This window comes from Anopheles cruzii, chromosome 3, assembly GCF_943734635.1.
Source record: "Anopheles cruzii chromosome 3, idAnoCruzAS_RS32_06, whole genome shotgun sequence".
Lineage (NCBI taxonomy): Eukaryota > Metazoa > Arthropoda > Insecta > Diptera > Culicidae > Anopheles > Anopheles cruzii.
In genome coordinates, this window is record NC_069145.1 from 78,595,517 (window position 1) to 78,611,037 (window position 15,521).

The following is a 15,521-nucleotide window of genomic DNA, read 5'->3' on the forward strand; positions in this document are numbered from 1 at the left end:
CCGAACCGGTGAAAACTGGTGGATCAGTTAAATCTTTCGTCCGAGAACCGTAAAAAATAACCCCACCGCATCCCTTTATTTATTTTTATCTGTCTGGCCGAGGACTCCGGGGATCGTTGCCGTTAATGGCGTAGTGGCTCCGTGTGTGTGTGTGTGGTGTGGGGTTCGTGGAAGCAGGATACGAGTGATCAACGTCCGGCGCAAGGGGGCACAAGGAACCATTGATCTTTCTTATAAGTAGCCTCACTCTTATGGGCATCGTCGGGGACCTCGGGTTCTCCGCTTCTTCGGTAGGAAGGATATCCTTCCTTTCATGTTTCAGGTTCAAACCGGAGCCCCGGATTTAATCCTAACCCTGCCCTGCACTGTCCTGGTTTCGGTTCTGCTAATTCGGCATATTGCCCCGTCACGCAATGCTCGCCCGTGCCCAAAACATCGGAATAACGCATAAACCACACGGACCCGGACCCGGACCCGGAGGACCGTATGTGGGAATGTACGAATCAAAACGAGTCTTTCACCCCTTTTGCTTGTCCGGCTCGATGTATCTTCATTTTGGGCGTTGGGCATCTCGCCCCTCTCGATGGGTTTTCGATACTTTCGTACTTCAATGGCGCCATTTTTTTGCGGTGCTTCTTGTGTAAGACCCGTGGCCCCGAAGGAGGTCGCACACGGTATGAAATTACCCACGGTGCAGGAACATTATTTTCAGAGAATTATTTATGGTCATTTGGTAAATACTTTGAAGGTTTCAATAAATCGAACATCATTTTCACAAAACTGACCCAGGAGAAGGTCAGAAACTTTGTTGTATAAGCCTCGCCAAGCTCCGGTGGGTTGGTCATGGCATGAGCGTCATGGCGACGAATCAGCCCGCCTGAGGACTTCTTGGGCCGCTGTAGTTACCGGATAGTTACATCGAGATACACCGAGCTACAAACACATCACTAATTGGTTGTTAATCTTGGGCGTAAAGTCAAGTCCTTGAACTTGAACCTTACGAAGCCCTTCGAAAGAAATGAAAAGAACGCATTTCTGGTAGCATCAATTCTGCTTCTTCGGCTCATCCAAGATGGTGGGTCCATTGGGGCCAGTCAAAAAGAAAAGATTCGTTTCGTGAGTTTTACAACTTCAGTTCTGGCGAGTGTTGTTTAGTAGTTCGGCCACAATCAACGCCCGCGCCCCATTTGTTGCTAAAATTTCCAGGCGAACAGAAACAATACTGGCCTGGCCCTGAATCGGTTGATATAAATTTCGATCCATTACCATTGGGGGGAGGGCCGCCGTTCCGTAAACATTTGCTTAACAACGGGCGCACCAGCAGCTTCATGAGGAGCGAGTTACGGTCGGGTAAGATAGTTACCACCCACCGCCACACACCGACCACTATTTGGGCTGCCGGAGTCTGACGACGGGTGGGGCTGGGACTGAAGGCATGATTGGTTTAATTAATTTCAACTCGGTCAACAATGGAAAGCGTCTTGGTTTTTCCTGGTTCCGGCTGCACCGCTCACCAGTCGATCCCTGGCCGCGCGCACGCCAGATGAGATTCCGTAAAGGCCGACGGTTGGTCAGTGAAAAGTTTTCTTACGGTATGCAAATATTGAAGATGTAAAGTAGAGGACGGCCGACCCTGGCCAGTCCCGGGAAGGAATTAGTTCTTTGTGGGGAAATATAAGGTTGGGGAAAAAGTAATCCATTATTTTTGGGTGAAATTCAAAACATAATTTAAGATACTTCCGATGGTCCGATTTACGTCAAATATGTACCGTTTTGTTGGAAAATTTGTTGTCTTTTCAAAGGTAGACTGGTAATGCCTCTTTTGTAAAAGGCTTAGTCGTTATTGACGAAAAACTGGAGCAATCCATTTTCACAACCCTTTTTTGATCTCAGTTTTTCATCACTCAGGAAATTTTTTAATGCGCGAAAAAGGTGTAAATCACTTAGTGCAAAGTCCGAACTATACGGTGGATGCATTAAAACATTCCAAACAAAATCTCGGACTTTCTGGTGAGTCACTAAAGACGTGCGTGACATTTCGTTTTCCTAATGGAACACAATTTTTCTTCTTTTAGCCTATTCTGGTCGTTTCTGGTCAATTGCTAGCTTCGAACAGTGCTGTTGTTGACAGTAGAGATCTGAATTTAGTGTTTGGCTACACGGAAGCAACTCATAATAAACGGTTCCTTTCAAGTCCCACCAAATACCCAGTAGAACCTTCCTAGCCGTGAATCCTGGTTTGACCACCGGTTAAGGTGCTTCACCATGCTTAGACCACGATCATTTTCAGACAGGATGGTCGTATGTATCCCATTTCTCATCCCCAGTACCTATCCGTTTAAGAAATGGTTCGATTTCATTCCGTTTGGCCAAAATTGCGCAGATGGAAATTCGAGCCATCATGTTTTTTGGTGTAAATCGGGTGGCACCCAAACATCGAGCTTCTTTCTAAATCCAGCTTTGCGCAAATGGCTTAAAACTATTTGATAGTTATTCTTCAGCTCCTGACCGATGCTCTGACTACTAACATGCCGATCAACTTTGAATATTTCTGTGATTTTGTCGACATTTTCGATGACGTATCTGCCTAGGCTTTAACAAAAAAAATAACTGAGTAGGGTCAACGAAGCCAAAATTTTACGTAGCTAGCTATTAAAACATCGGGACCATAAACACCATGCAAAATTTCAGCGCTCTAACTTGAATTTTCGCCATTTTCAAAGAAAAATTGTAAAATATACCCAATTTTTTCTTTGGTGACTTCCATTGTTTACACCCTATAACTCACAAAAAAATAGAACAAACAAAAAACAACGAAAGCATTTTTTTAAGTGTAAAGTATCAGCTTTAAAACGAGCCGAAACTTGAAACTGTACGATAAATACTTCACGAGATATCGATCACTAAAGGCATCTACCGAGAAAATAATGGATTACTTTTTCCCCAGCCTGATAAATAGTTTCGAGTTACTGCTGCTGCTACTCCGTTAGCTCAAAAGGACCCTCCCCGCACCCGGGTCCGGGGACCACCCCGCACCAGCGCCCCTTTTGGTCAGTAAGAAGCAGGGCCGCCGGAGAGGTCAAGATGAAGATAGATTAACGTATATTAAATTTACTCAGGACGGAACAGGCTTTGCCGATACATTTGCCTGGGCGCCGAGAGCCGTTTGTGGAATCGGAAAAGGATCGATCGGGGAAGCCACAGAGAGCCGACCCGGCGAGTCGTGTTTGCCGACAGCGGCAGGACAGGCGGCTCAGGAGGCCACCGGGCGAAGGATGTACACCGATGCCCCGCCTAATAGATTGGGCCGCCGCCGCCGCCATCGGTACGTCTAAGGATCTATTCGTCTCGGGGCCGCCGGGTGGAAAGTTTTGCAGTATTCTAAGAAGATACCGACACGGGCTAGCCGGGTGGTGGTGGCGGGGTGCAAAAAGGTCAAACCCGAAAGTAAAAAGGAAAATTAATCCTTTTTCCTCTCAATCTAATAATAATGTAAGCCATATTTCCATCTCCATCGGCCGGGCGGCCGCCCCGCCGGGTTTTCATGCAGCATTGGACAGAGCTCGTGTCATCCGGCCACCCCTTGTCGTTAGAACTGTCCCTCCCCCCTCAACGTACCTGACACACCACCGGGCGCCGGGGCGCCGGGGGTTTCTTTCCAAACGGGTTCATCTCTGTGGCGTCGTCGTCGTCGGGATTGGGACACGACACACGACCGCACACACACAAAATGGAAACATATTTCTCATACTTTATCTTGCCACTGTCCCGCTGGCCCCCCGCTGACCCCCTCCCGTGACCGTCACAGAGCAACGAGAGCTTCTTGGAGTTTGGGTTCTTCGGGAGCGCATCTTTTCTGTTCCGGAGAGTTGCGCCTCCTCTGTGGCGGGGACGACCGGGGGGGGGGGTACTCCGGGTGACGCTAGTGGAGTGCTGATGGCCGAGGCGAGTTAAGGACCAAGGCGAGCAACAGTAATGGTGAGCAGCAACTCATAAATAAAACCCAACCCGATGTGCTAAGATGGTGTTTCAGCGGCACACACAGCAGCGGCTAAATGCTCTTCTAGGGGCAAGGGGCGGTGGTAATGGCCGCCGGGTTTCGGGTGCAGATGCCGGACCTTTTAAACCCGACTACCCTCCCCCGGAGGGGGCGGCCATCTGCTTATCAGATTTGTTGGTGGCCCAAGATGAAGTAGCGCCCCCGGGTTCCCCGGGTGCGGTCCAAAGTTCCAACAGGGCAGGCGCTCCAGGCTCCTGGCTCCTGGCTCCCGGTAATGGTCCAGGGGCAGCACTTTGCAGTGTAGATGTAGAAAAATGACCTTATCTAAACAACGGACCAACGGAGCCATAAAGCCGACCCAGGGACAGGGACCCCCGGCTGTAATGGATCCACGAATGGATGGGGTGGCAGGGCGGGGTTAGTTTTAATGAAAACTTGACCCGGGGCGCGGGCGGAGGTCCCGCGCTCGTTCGCTTGTCCGAAAATATAATTATAATGTAAGAAGAGATGTGTATGCAAATAGGCGATACTCTACATCTATCAAGGATTGTTTAATTACGAGCTCGGGCCCCGGGGCCTCCGGCGTCCGGGGTCGAGTGTTTGAGTTGAGGTTGAGTAAGTTTCGACGAGCAGATCCCTCGGACACAGACACTCTATGAAGATGTCCTGGTGGAGTTGGTGGCCCAACTAAAACGGGCGGGTTTCTGGCCGAACGGCCCAAGAAAAGACTTGCCGGTCCGGCATCGGCAGTGAGGACGAGGGGTGGCCTCCGGGCAGGGAGCGGAGGAGCAGCCAACTGCCACAAGCCAGCCACAGTACACGTCTGTCCATTATTTAGCATGTCACCAGTTGAAACTTCAGTTAAAATTTGAAATTTATTCCACAGCTTCCGGAGCGGGTGGTAGATTTCCTGTAGCAGGGTGGTGGTGGGTGGCCAAGCATCCTCCACCGAAGCACCGGTTATCAGTTTCGAAGAGTCCGGTCCGGTCAAACCGGGCGTGGGGTTCCTCTCGACGAGCCGGAAACTTTTGGCCCCCCGAAATCGAGCCGAAGAAGGAAAGCGTTAACGTTGAAGCTGAAGCGGAAGCTGAAGATCCGATCCTTACACACACACACACACCAACAGTTCCCAGAGGCCGAGAGCCGTAAGTGGCAGGCAGCGCGGCAAGTGCTAATGAACACTATTTACTTGCTCCATTTCTTGTCAATTCTTGCGGACTTCACAACCTTCGGAAGGAAAACTTTCGGCTCGGCCCAAGATTTGGAGTCCGAGAGTCCACAGGGTGGGTGGTGTCCTTCGGCCACTGGACACAATAAAAAAAAATTCCAATGCATCTTGGCCCCGCCCGCAGCCGAAATCCAAAAGGGACAGTTGTCTAACGAATGTTGCACAAAACTCCGGATCGCAGAGAATGCGCTTTGTCCAGGAAGGCGCTCCTCCGGACCACTAACCGACAGATCCTGGGCCGGGGCTGGAGCAGGATCCGGCGGGTCGGGTGGGGGGACAAGTGCCACAAACCACCCACCGAGAACCACCAATGGGCCGGAGGGCCGGGGCCCGGGAATATTGGTTTTCGGAGCGTTAGGAAAGGTTTATGGCCTGCGAAATTAGCACACACACACACACACACACACACACACAAACACACACACACAAACACACACACACACACACACACACACGAGCACGCACGCAGACACGCACGGGACAGTAAAAAAGTGCCGTCAGCCGCCGCCATTACACCATATCAAATATCATTAAATGGAAAATTAATACAAATGAAGTGGTCGTCGCCCGCCCCGCCGGCGGCTATTTTGCCACTCGTCGGCAGCCTCATTCGCTACCGGCGGCGGGGGGCCCAGGATGGCCAGGGGACCCCACTGGGTACGCCCGTTGGGGGGTAGTTTTATGTTTCCGGCCCTACCACACACACAGGACACGGGGGAGCGAGCGACCGACCGGGAAAACCCGGGGCGCAATAAACATCTCCCAGCCGATGATGATGATGACGGTGGTCCGGTGGGTGGTGTGGCACAAATCATGACATAACATAATTGCCCACCAGCGTTGCGCGTCCTCCTGTCGCCAAACTGTGGCGCGCCCTCGTCACAGTCCGCGCGACAAGGATTGACTTTCGATCTGTGCCGCTTGGTGGTGTCGGGGTTGGTGACGGGGCAATGGAAAATGATATTAAAATGTGCCACCGTGCGGGGGTTCCTCCGACCCCTCCCGGGGGGGTGGTGGCAGTATGAATAATATCGTGGGGAAGGCGGGTTTCCACGAGGGTGCCCATATCAATAATGACAGTCCAAACAGTTTCAAATAGTAATGCTAACACGCTCGGTGTGTGTCGGGTGGGGTGTGGTGGTGACATGATGCCTGCCTGATAATCATCCGGCCATTTTGCGTCCTGCGCGTCACACTCTCGGTCGGTCGGTGGCCAAACACTCATTAGCCGCCGCCTCTCATTAATGCTCGGAACTTCGGGGTTTTGAAGGATTATCGGACGGACAAATAACAAACTCGACCCGACCCGACTCGACTCGACACACACTAATGTGCGCTAATGTTGTGTGCGAACGTGAACCCGGGAGCGGGCGGTCGGTTTGTGGGGGATCACCCGAGAAGAGGATCTAGGATCTGTTGCATTTTCGGTGTCGGTGCCTCTGTAAAACAAAATTGCACAGGCCAGCCGATCACTTTGTTTCAAAGGGCGCTAAAGGAGCCATTAAAAAACGTGGAACATGTTGCGACATAAACCAGCATATTTCAGTGTTTCTAGGCTCTCGATGATAGCAGCTAAAAAATATGGTTAGGGCCATAGCAAGTGAGGAACCAAGGACCTTCTTTAGCCACAATACAACAGCAACTTCTCGGTTGCCTCAACGTTACCATTTAATAATGAGTTACTAAAAACATTTTAATTGACAAGATGACGGAGACACTACCTTAATGATTTTAAATAATGCTCCCACCACATTTGCTTACTTTCGAGAATTCTATTTGAGGTCCGTCCGTAACGTCGTCACAGTCGCGCATCAATTTGAGTGTTTTAAATTTAAGTTGGTGCTTAATAACCATTCCAATGATAATAATAACAAACAGATGATAATAATAAATCTTTTAACGTTGTTAAAACTTAGTTTAAAGTTTCAGGAGCCAAATTTGCATGATTCCACGTTATTTTGATTTAATCTTTAGATGTTTTTGACTGGGTTTTGATTGACTAGAATCAGTTTTCCATCCTCGCTTATACCGCTAGTAAATGATAAAGACAGGAAAGACAGTCGACAGTTTCTTCGACAGTCCCAACGCAGTTTATCGTGTTGTTCACACGCCAAACTTCGTTCAAAAACAGAAACCCAATCAGTGCAGTAGCTGCTGCCCGCTCGCTGTGACTGACTCCATAGGCCACGGTCCGAAATTAATAAGCTTTAATAAACAATCGCACCGCTCTCACTCACACAAACGGCGTTCCCCTCTTTCAAATGACCAATATCACCCCTGAAGGATCGGGTTTTGTATCGAAAGGCGCTGCCAAACATACCTTTTCATCGATGGTTGCACTTTCAACGCCATCATCTCATCCCGCACTTGCCCTTTGCCCCTCTGAAAGGATGTATCCAATCGTCCAACGTTCCTCTGCCGTGCCGCATCTGCCGGATTGGGATTGAATCCCGATGCAAATCGGGTCGGGTCGGTGGTCGGTGGCGTTGCCGGGGCGCCGGTGCATTACTTAGAAATTTGAATTAACATTACCGCTACCCGAGAAGGGGGGGGCTCGTACTTGCCCCTGTGTCGGGTGAAAGTGGTGTTAAAATAGATCACCACCCGGCGGAACTATGCTCCTGCTCGCTCGGTGGTCATTCAGTGTGGTCAGTGTTTAGCCGATGATGAGGACCCCACCCGACCCCGTCATGACGGCGACGGCAGCATTAGTCAACATTATCGGGTGGTGATAATGGCGCCGGTCTCGGCTTGGCCCCGAGGCAGAGCAAATAATAATTGACACTAATGGAAAGCGGGTCCGATTTCAAATTATTCTGTACTAATTTCATTGTAAGCGCGCGGTAGCCGCGGACGCGGATGGTGTTGCCGGAGGTAAGAGGCGCGGTGGCGGGCCATTTTATGTTTGCGAATTACTAGGATTCCTGCGCGACACACCCGAAATCGGTACAATGTCCTGTGCCCGGTGTGGTGTGCAGGTCCACAACATAGGCTGTCCCGGTTTTATTTTTGGATTCGAACACCGTTAACGATCGATGTTTGAAGCGTCAAAACGAATCTTTGACATCCGTCAACAGAGTTTCCAGCATTTTGTTTGTGGATTCAAATTTTGCAGGCATAGATGAATCTGCTCATAATGTGCTCATCCGAGAACCAACTATTCAAGGAGAAAGCAAGAATTCAAGGATCAGCACGAGGTAGTCCACTATGAGCTGTCGAGTCGAGTGTCGGCCATTAAAACTCATAATAAAACCCCAAATATGTGCAGAAAAGAAATGATTTAGAAGGCTTTGAGACGAAACAATCGAACGAATGCATCTTTCCCGGTTGAGATTAAAATAAAAAAAAAAAATGTATAAAACCTGTTCAAACTTTAAACGATTAAATACAAAAAATATCCCCTAACGGAGCGCAGACGCATTACAAACGCCTACGGTGGGTTACGAGAGCCGAAGGCCAAACATTAACCATTGCGTGGCGTTGTGCAACGGGGGGACCCCGCACGGTGGGGTGCATCCAGCTGCATTGGCCTCCCCGGAAAACCCGGCCCCCTTCGGGAAAACGGAGACGGCTCTAGGTTAGGTAACGACCGGACACAACCTGCGTAGGCTGCGAAGATAATCGCATTGCAATGCAGTTCCGGGTGGGATGGATCACGTAACCCGCGCCTGCAAACAAGGCACGCCTTCGCACGGGGACGCACACGGCACGGACACGAAGGTTACACCGGGCCGTGGCCGTGGCTTTGGAAGGAAAATGCTGCAGTTTTTCCGTTCTCAACCCATCCGCGCTCTGTTTGCAGTAGTTTTTATATAACCTTTCATTTATTACGCCGCGTCTCGGCCGCGTTTGGTCCGCGTGAAAGTGACAATCTTCTGACCGAGACCGAAACCCGCGGGGGGGAAAAAATGGCGGAGAACCGCCGAGTTCGGGGCCGTAAAAAAGTTGTTAAAAGCCATGGCGCCTTAAAGTTTTGGCTGTGGAATAAAATGTGATGCAGGAGACCACCCCCCTCGGTTTGACCGCCTTCCGTTGCACACACACAATGTTGAAGGAGCGAGCATGTCCGAGACGGGGCCACCACCCCACCGGGTCGCCGTTGCCAAGATTGAAAAATCGTTTGCATAATCTACCTCCTTCCGGTCTCGAGTCTCGAGTATCGAGCACCACGGGGTCACACATAGCACGCAGAGGTTCCTTCGTGCGCCTTGCCCCCTCAGACTGTCCATTACCAACACAAACAAACCAGTGCCGGTGCTGGTGATGGTGGTGGTGAAAGTGCTCTAAGCCGCCCTCCTGCCCGGTGCCGGGCGATATAAAATAAACAGCCCACGAGAGCGAAGAGGGGACCTTCCTTTGGACCTTTTGATATGTGATATTCAAATCGTTGTTGAGGGGGGAGGGGGGGGGCGAGGGTGTCACCAAGTGGGTGGGTGCCATCAACTGCCCACCACCCACCCACCACTCACGGACATTTTGGGCCATTTTCCTGGGGAAAGAAAATCGAGTTTCTTTCGTCGGCGGCGAGTTTTTTTTACTATTAAATGATCACCTTAGAGCCGCAGGAATCGAATCGCGCAGGACCTGCGGCAAGGAGCGGATTGTTTTGCCTCTCCCCCCCTCCCCTGTGTCCTTTTCGAATACTTTTGTCCATTTTTCACATACAAACAGAGTCGCTGAGTTCGCTCTGAAAAAGAAAAAGCCTGCCGGAAGCGTCGAGGAACTCTCCACACAACAACAACAACAGTGGCTGGCTCGTCGTCCTTAAAATGCCACTCCGAAGAAGCCCGGCCCGGCCGGACACAAATAAATCGGACACTCGGATATTCCTTTTCACACACACATAGCCGCGCCGGCACAGGCAGCTAGTGGGCCGGGAGGTTCAGGTCAGCACCGCATGTGCTGGCGGGGCCCTCTGGGTTATGCTTACGCACGAGAGATCCTTGCCGCCATCTCCTTGTGTTTCTTCTTGCTCCTTTTCTTGGCCGGGACAGCGGGAGCTCGGCGCACAAAAACGACGATAAACGATGACCAAAGCGAAGCCGAGCGTGCGAGCGAGCAGCGGGGTGAAGGATGTGTGAGCACAGATCGATAAGTGGACATGTGGAGCAGCAGCAGCAGCAGCGGCCGGCCAACTCCTTCTCGGGCTCGGGTGCGTTCGGTCGACCGGCAGACAGCCCACCACAACCACCAACCGACCGACCGAATTGATGGCGGGCGATGCCAGGAATCGAAGAATGAAAAACTGCCCACAGTCCGCACGAGGCGAGCGGGGCACTTTCTTCGGTCGGTCGGACGGTCGAAAGGATTCGACCCGGCGGCACACCTTCCTTCCCTACCCATCCGGCGTGCCCAGCCCAGCACGGTGTGTGTGTCTTGCGCACTTACTCTTCTCGCAATGCCGCAAAGAGAAATGGGAACTCGGCTTGGCACAAAGGTCCTTGGCGAGCACACACACACACACAGAGCAGGGGGTTTGCCAAAAACCGAAAGTACACACAGATGGACGCAATTGCGCGGCTCGGACAAAGAACCGAAGATAACGAACCGACGACGACGACGACGACGACGATTTAGCCCGAGTCCGCTGCGAAGACGGCTGTGTGAGATCAGGAGCGAGTCGTGGGGTGGGGGGCAAGAACTGGCTTGAGAAAGGTGTCGGTCGGAAGGTGGTAACTGACCAGCAGGAGCAGCCGACCCCGGGTCGAGACGAAAAAGGATAACACACTAGAAACCGAGGCCCGGAGGCCCAGTTGGCAGGCTCGGGCGATGATGAAAGAGAGTCCACCTCTGGCACATCCTTCCGACTTTTTTTTTTTTTTCGAAGGATATGTGGATCCGAGAGTTGTGTGTGTTTTATATCCCTTTCGTGCGCGGTCGTTGCATTTAGGCGCTCTGTGATTGTATTTATTGTTTTCCAACTTGTCAAGAGTCCTTTTTTCCCTTTCATTGCTTTATTTATTTATTTTATTTACTTTTGCTCATACATTTTCTCTCTGTGTCTTTATTTTAAATAAACGCCGGCAATCGGCCCTTCAATCGAGCGCTAACAATCATGCTCCTGTCAAGGCAATTCGCAATCAAAGCAACCTCTCCCCGCCGATGGACGGAAATCGGACACTCCCGGGGTGGTGGAGTATCCTTTCGAACCAAGCAGGCCGAACCAAAGAAAATTCCTCCGCACGCCGTTGACCACTTTCGGTGGGGCCAAATTGGAACAAGAAATCGGCAGCGGCACCAAAACCCGGAAACGCAAGAAACGGACACACACACACACGGGGATGAAAAATTCAAAACAGTATTTGTTTGGCCGAATCGGACGCCGGCGCCATTTGTTTGTTTGTTTAGCACGTGCCTGTGCATGTGCGCGTGTGTGTGTGTGTGTGTGGGCGATGAAGGATGATGAAGGATGTCCGAAGCGGACAGCGCCTCCCACCCGGTGGGCGGTGGGTGGTGAGACGAGAGCATTTGTTAGCTCTTCATTTGTTGTTTGTTGGGCGAACTCCTTTTCGAACTTGGTTTCGGCCTGGGAGGAAGAATGGCACAGAGAAGGATATTGAGTTGCGTGTTTGCGGTGGCGGCGGCGGCGATACATAAATATATTTTCATTTTAATGCAAAATATCTTTTTACGTGCCGTGCTCGCCGGCGGCTGACCAAAATGGCGGAGGCACCATTCTTCGCGCCAACTTTGATCAGTCGGAAAATCAGAGATTTCTTGCCTGACGGACGGACACACTCGCACACACCCATTTGCATACCCACTCGGGCGGGGTGAACACACGTCCGTGACCGGCGAGCCAGCGAGCCGCACAGGACCACGTAACTCGAGACGCCGCGTGGAAAGGAATATTAATGTGGAGTCTCTCTCCTCGTAAGAGGTTCCCGCGGAAAGGGGCGCTCTCCTCAGCCCAGCAGTGACGGTTTGAGTGGTTTAATTTTCCGTCGCTTTTCCGACGGCGCTCAAAACAAACGGATCCTCCCCCCCCCCTCGGGTGCTCTCCCTCTCTCTTTCTGGCCCACCCTATTTTTCCCGGCACACATTTATCAAATTTGCTTAATCTACCTCTCAAGAAGGTCGCGCGCCCGGTTCGGCGGAAGAGGGAAAACTAAGTACCCGCGGCGCGCGTGCCGCGTGCTCCCCCCGGCGGGTCAAGTCGTCCCGTCCCGCTCCGCTCCGCAGCGACCACAACAGCACCGGGCGGAGTGCGGAGAGCCGCAAAATGCCGCATATAATCCCCTCATTAGGCGCCGAACTTAATTTGCGACCGCTGCCGCCGCCGCCGTCACCCAAGGGTCGTCGTCCCCGCCGTCCTTCCGATCGGTCTGTGCCTTGCGATTTTTCCGGTCCCGGTTTTTTCTCCGGTGTCCCGTGAAAGAAATGTGATTTTCTTTTTTTCCCCCCATTCATTGGTTGCTCGGCGTGGAAAAGAAAGGTGGAAAACGTTTCCCCACGGGGTCGGTTTCAGATGACCGCCGCCGTCGTGGCCGAGGGTGTCGGGTGGGTTTTTTGTTAACTTAATTTTTAGGCAAAACATTTCGATTAGAACGAGCCACAGGGAGCAGAGCCCATCGGGCGGAGCAGGGCGGTCCGAGCGAGGGCCAAGGGTTGATAAGGGTTTTAATAAGCATTTTACTTTCACTTGCACTTGAAGTGGTCCCCGGCCCCGGCCACCCGGAAAGAGTGTGGGGGAGTCGTTTTCCGCCCACAAAGGGAGGTCGAAAATTCCACCAAAGGATTCGTTTAGTGAATATTGAATGGAAATGGCGGTCTCGGCGGCCGTTCTCATCATCGGTCGCGCTCGCGCGCGCTTTCCTTAATATTTTAGAGACCGGTGACCTCTCCCTTTGGCGGGGGGATCCCTCCACCACCCGCTCCGCCCGTCTGTTTCCGCCGAAGGGATGCCGACGGCTGACCATAACGACGACGTTCAACGATACCGCCGGACCATCCTTAATGTGTCCACACCGTACACCCCGGCACGGTCCGGTGGTAGTGTCCAGCCAGCGTGTCCTTTGTCCGTGTGTGTGTGTGCCGTACTGGACATGAATAGCAAATCGGAATGAATTTCGCATCATACCCTTTCGGACACGCCGCGTGTGGCTGAAGTTATTTTTTCCGCATCGGGACTTTCATCGGGCCACTTCCGGCCTCCTCCTGACGCACACACACACACACACGCACAAAGCAATGTCCATCCTTCCCGCTCTCTCGCGAATGCCGCCGCCGCCGGGGAGACGCTGATGCTGGGGAGAAAATGCAAAAAGAAAAGGCGCCGCAGACCCTGCGGGTGCGTAGGGCGAAGAAGGAACTGCGGGGGGGGGGCGCGCGGGTGTTACATAAACAACATACATTTAATTTTATGTGAAGATTTTCCACCCCTTTTGCACCCGGCGTGTCCGAGACGGCAACCAACGACGACAGCTGGTGTCCGAGCCGCCAAACGGGAAAAAAACGGAACGGAACCGAACGGAAAAGGGTTTCATCATTCCGATTTCCAACGGACACTGGCCACTCACGCCCCCCCGCCAGGGGGGTGGACGAGGGTTGCGAAAAGCGAAAGGGAAAACAACAACTACCACAACAACAGCACCACTCCTCTCTCTCTCTATCGTCCAGCCGTCCGTGACGCAACGCAGGACGCGCGCGTAACAAGCAGGAAAAACGAAACAACCACATTAACATCAGTACCAACAATGGTTTTCAACACCACCCACACCCCACGGGCCGCGCTGGGGGCCACTTTCCTCGAGGATTTTTCCGAGCCGGGGCTCGCGAGCAAGAGAGAGGCAGCAAAAAGAGGGAAAGATTTCCGGGTTTTTTTGCGTTGGCGGCCTCAGGACCACCGAAGATTTAGTTTTCCGAAGCCTTGCACCCCCCCCCGCCGGAAAGGATTGAAGATGGGCAACCGGAAAAGACCGGCCTTCACACAGGAGTGGCCGGTGCCGGGAAGCGGGCGCGTTTTTTCCTGGAGAGCCATTTTCGATTGAATGTGTTTTTCTTATCTCGCTTTCTTTAGAATCTCTTATGAACTCTGGCCCCCCGCCGCCCGCTTGAATTTGGCTCAAAACTTCAACAAAACGGAATAAATAAGAGTGGTAAATGGAGTGGTGTAGTTGGAGCATATTGGTAGTAGTATTAATAGAATTACGGTTTTTTGGGGACAACAAAGTACTCATTCGATGGCAACCAAACTAAAGAGATCGAGTTAAAAGGCGCCCCCTGAGGTGGCGCACGTCCGATAAAAAAACCGAACCGGGTTCGTAATGTATGTAAGAGAGAGAGAGAGAGCGGAAAAGTAAGGCACCTCGGCCGGGCCGCTGTGGGACTCACCGAAATTGTCGCCGTGCATACCGGACGGCCCCGGTATCAGACCGGGGATGCCCTGCAGGCCGAGGAACGGGAACGAGGGCCGCGTGTGCTCCACGTTGCCGTTCAGGCCCTCGATGTCGTCACCGTGGTCGGAGGCGGCCGTGTCGCTGCTGTTCGAGTCCTCCCCGCTGGCCACGGCCTGTAGCGAGAGCAGATCGGGATGTTTCTTTGGTTGGAATGGAGTAGAGAAGAACAGTTGGTGGGGGTTTGGACACCAGGCGGAAGGGCCGCGCGCGCCATCCTTCGCACACTTACCGACGGTACCGTCAGGGTTGGTCCACCTTCGAGCGCCTGCCCGAGAAGGGACTCGCGGAGCTCCAAACTTCGGTCCCGCTCGCGCTGCTGTTGCTGCTGCTGGTGGTGGTGATGGTGGTGGTGGTGTTGGTGCAGGTCGTGCTCGGACGAGCCCCGGTGCTGGTGCTGGTGGTGGTCCTTGCTCTTGTCCTTCGAACGGTCGCGTTCCCGGGTCAGCGGGTGCTGCCCGATCGGCAGCAGATCGAGCGGGATCGGATCGTCGGGGCTGAGGCCGTGCTGTTTGCGGTACAGCTCCGAGCTCTTGGTGCGCTTCTGGGGCGGCGGGGCCGGATTCGTGTCGTCCGGCAGCTCCCACGGTAACGAGGTGGACGTCTGAAAGGGGAGGGTAGAGCGAGATTAGCTACGGTGAGCTACGTTTGGTCGAGAGCCGGGGGCCGTTATTACCGGTGATGCCTTTAGCTCCTGCACGGCAGGTGTCGATAGTGAGGAGTTTAGCATGGACGAGTTGGCTGACGTGCGGCCACCGGTCGGGTTGCCGCCAGTCGTACCATCGGCTAGGCCGCGCACCTGCAGCAGCTGGGCTGTTTTGAGGAAATCGCTTAACTGATCCTGTCCGATGTGTACCTCGCCGTTGTACATAAATCTGTTGTCACGGGGAGAGATAGC

General features: G+C 52.6%; 1 protein-coding gene across 1 annotated transcript in view; it reads right to left on the reverse strand.

The window, feature by feature from the left end:
- LOC128274657 (homeotic protein female sterile-like) overlaps window positions 1-15,521 on the reverse strand; it is a 55,301-nt gene that overhangs the window by 38,783 nt on the left and 997 nt on the right. Inside the window, exons 3-5 of the mRNA XM_053012921.1 lie at window positions 15,300-15,498; window positions 14,856-15,227; window positions 14,562-14,766 (exon numbers count right to left, since the gene is read on the reverse strand). Of these exons, the coding sequence (XP_052868881.1) occupies window positions 14,562-14,766; window positions 14,856-15,227; window positions 15,300-15,498 (776 nt within the window). The remainder of the gene's footprint in view (window positions 1-14,561; window positions 14,767-14,855; window positions 15,228-15,299; window positions 15,499-15,521) is intronic.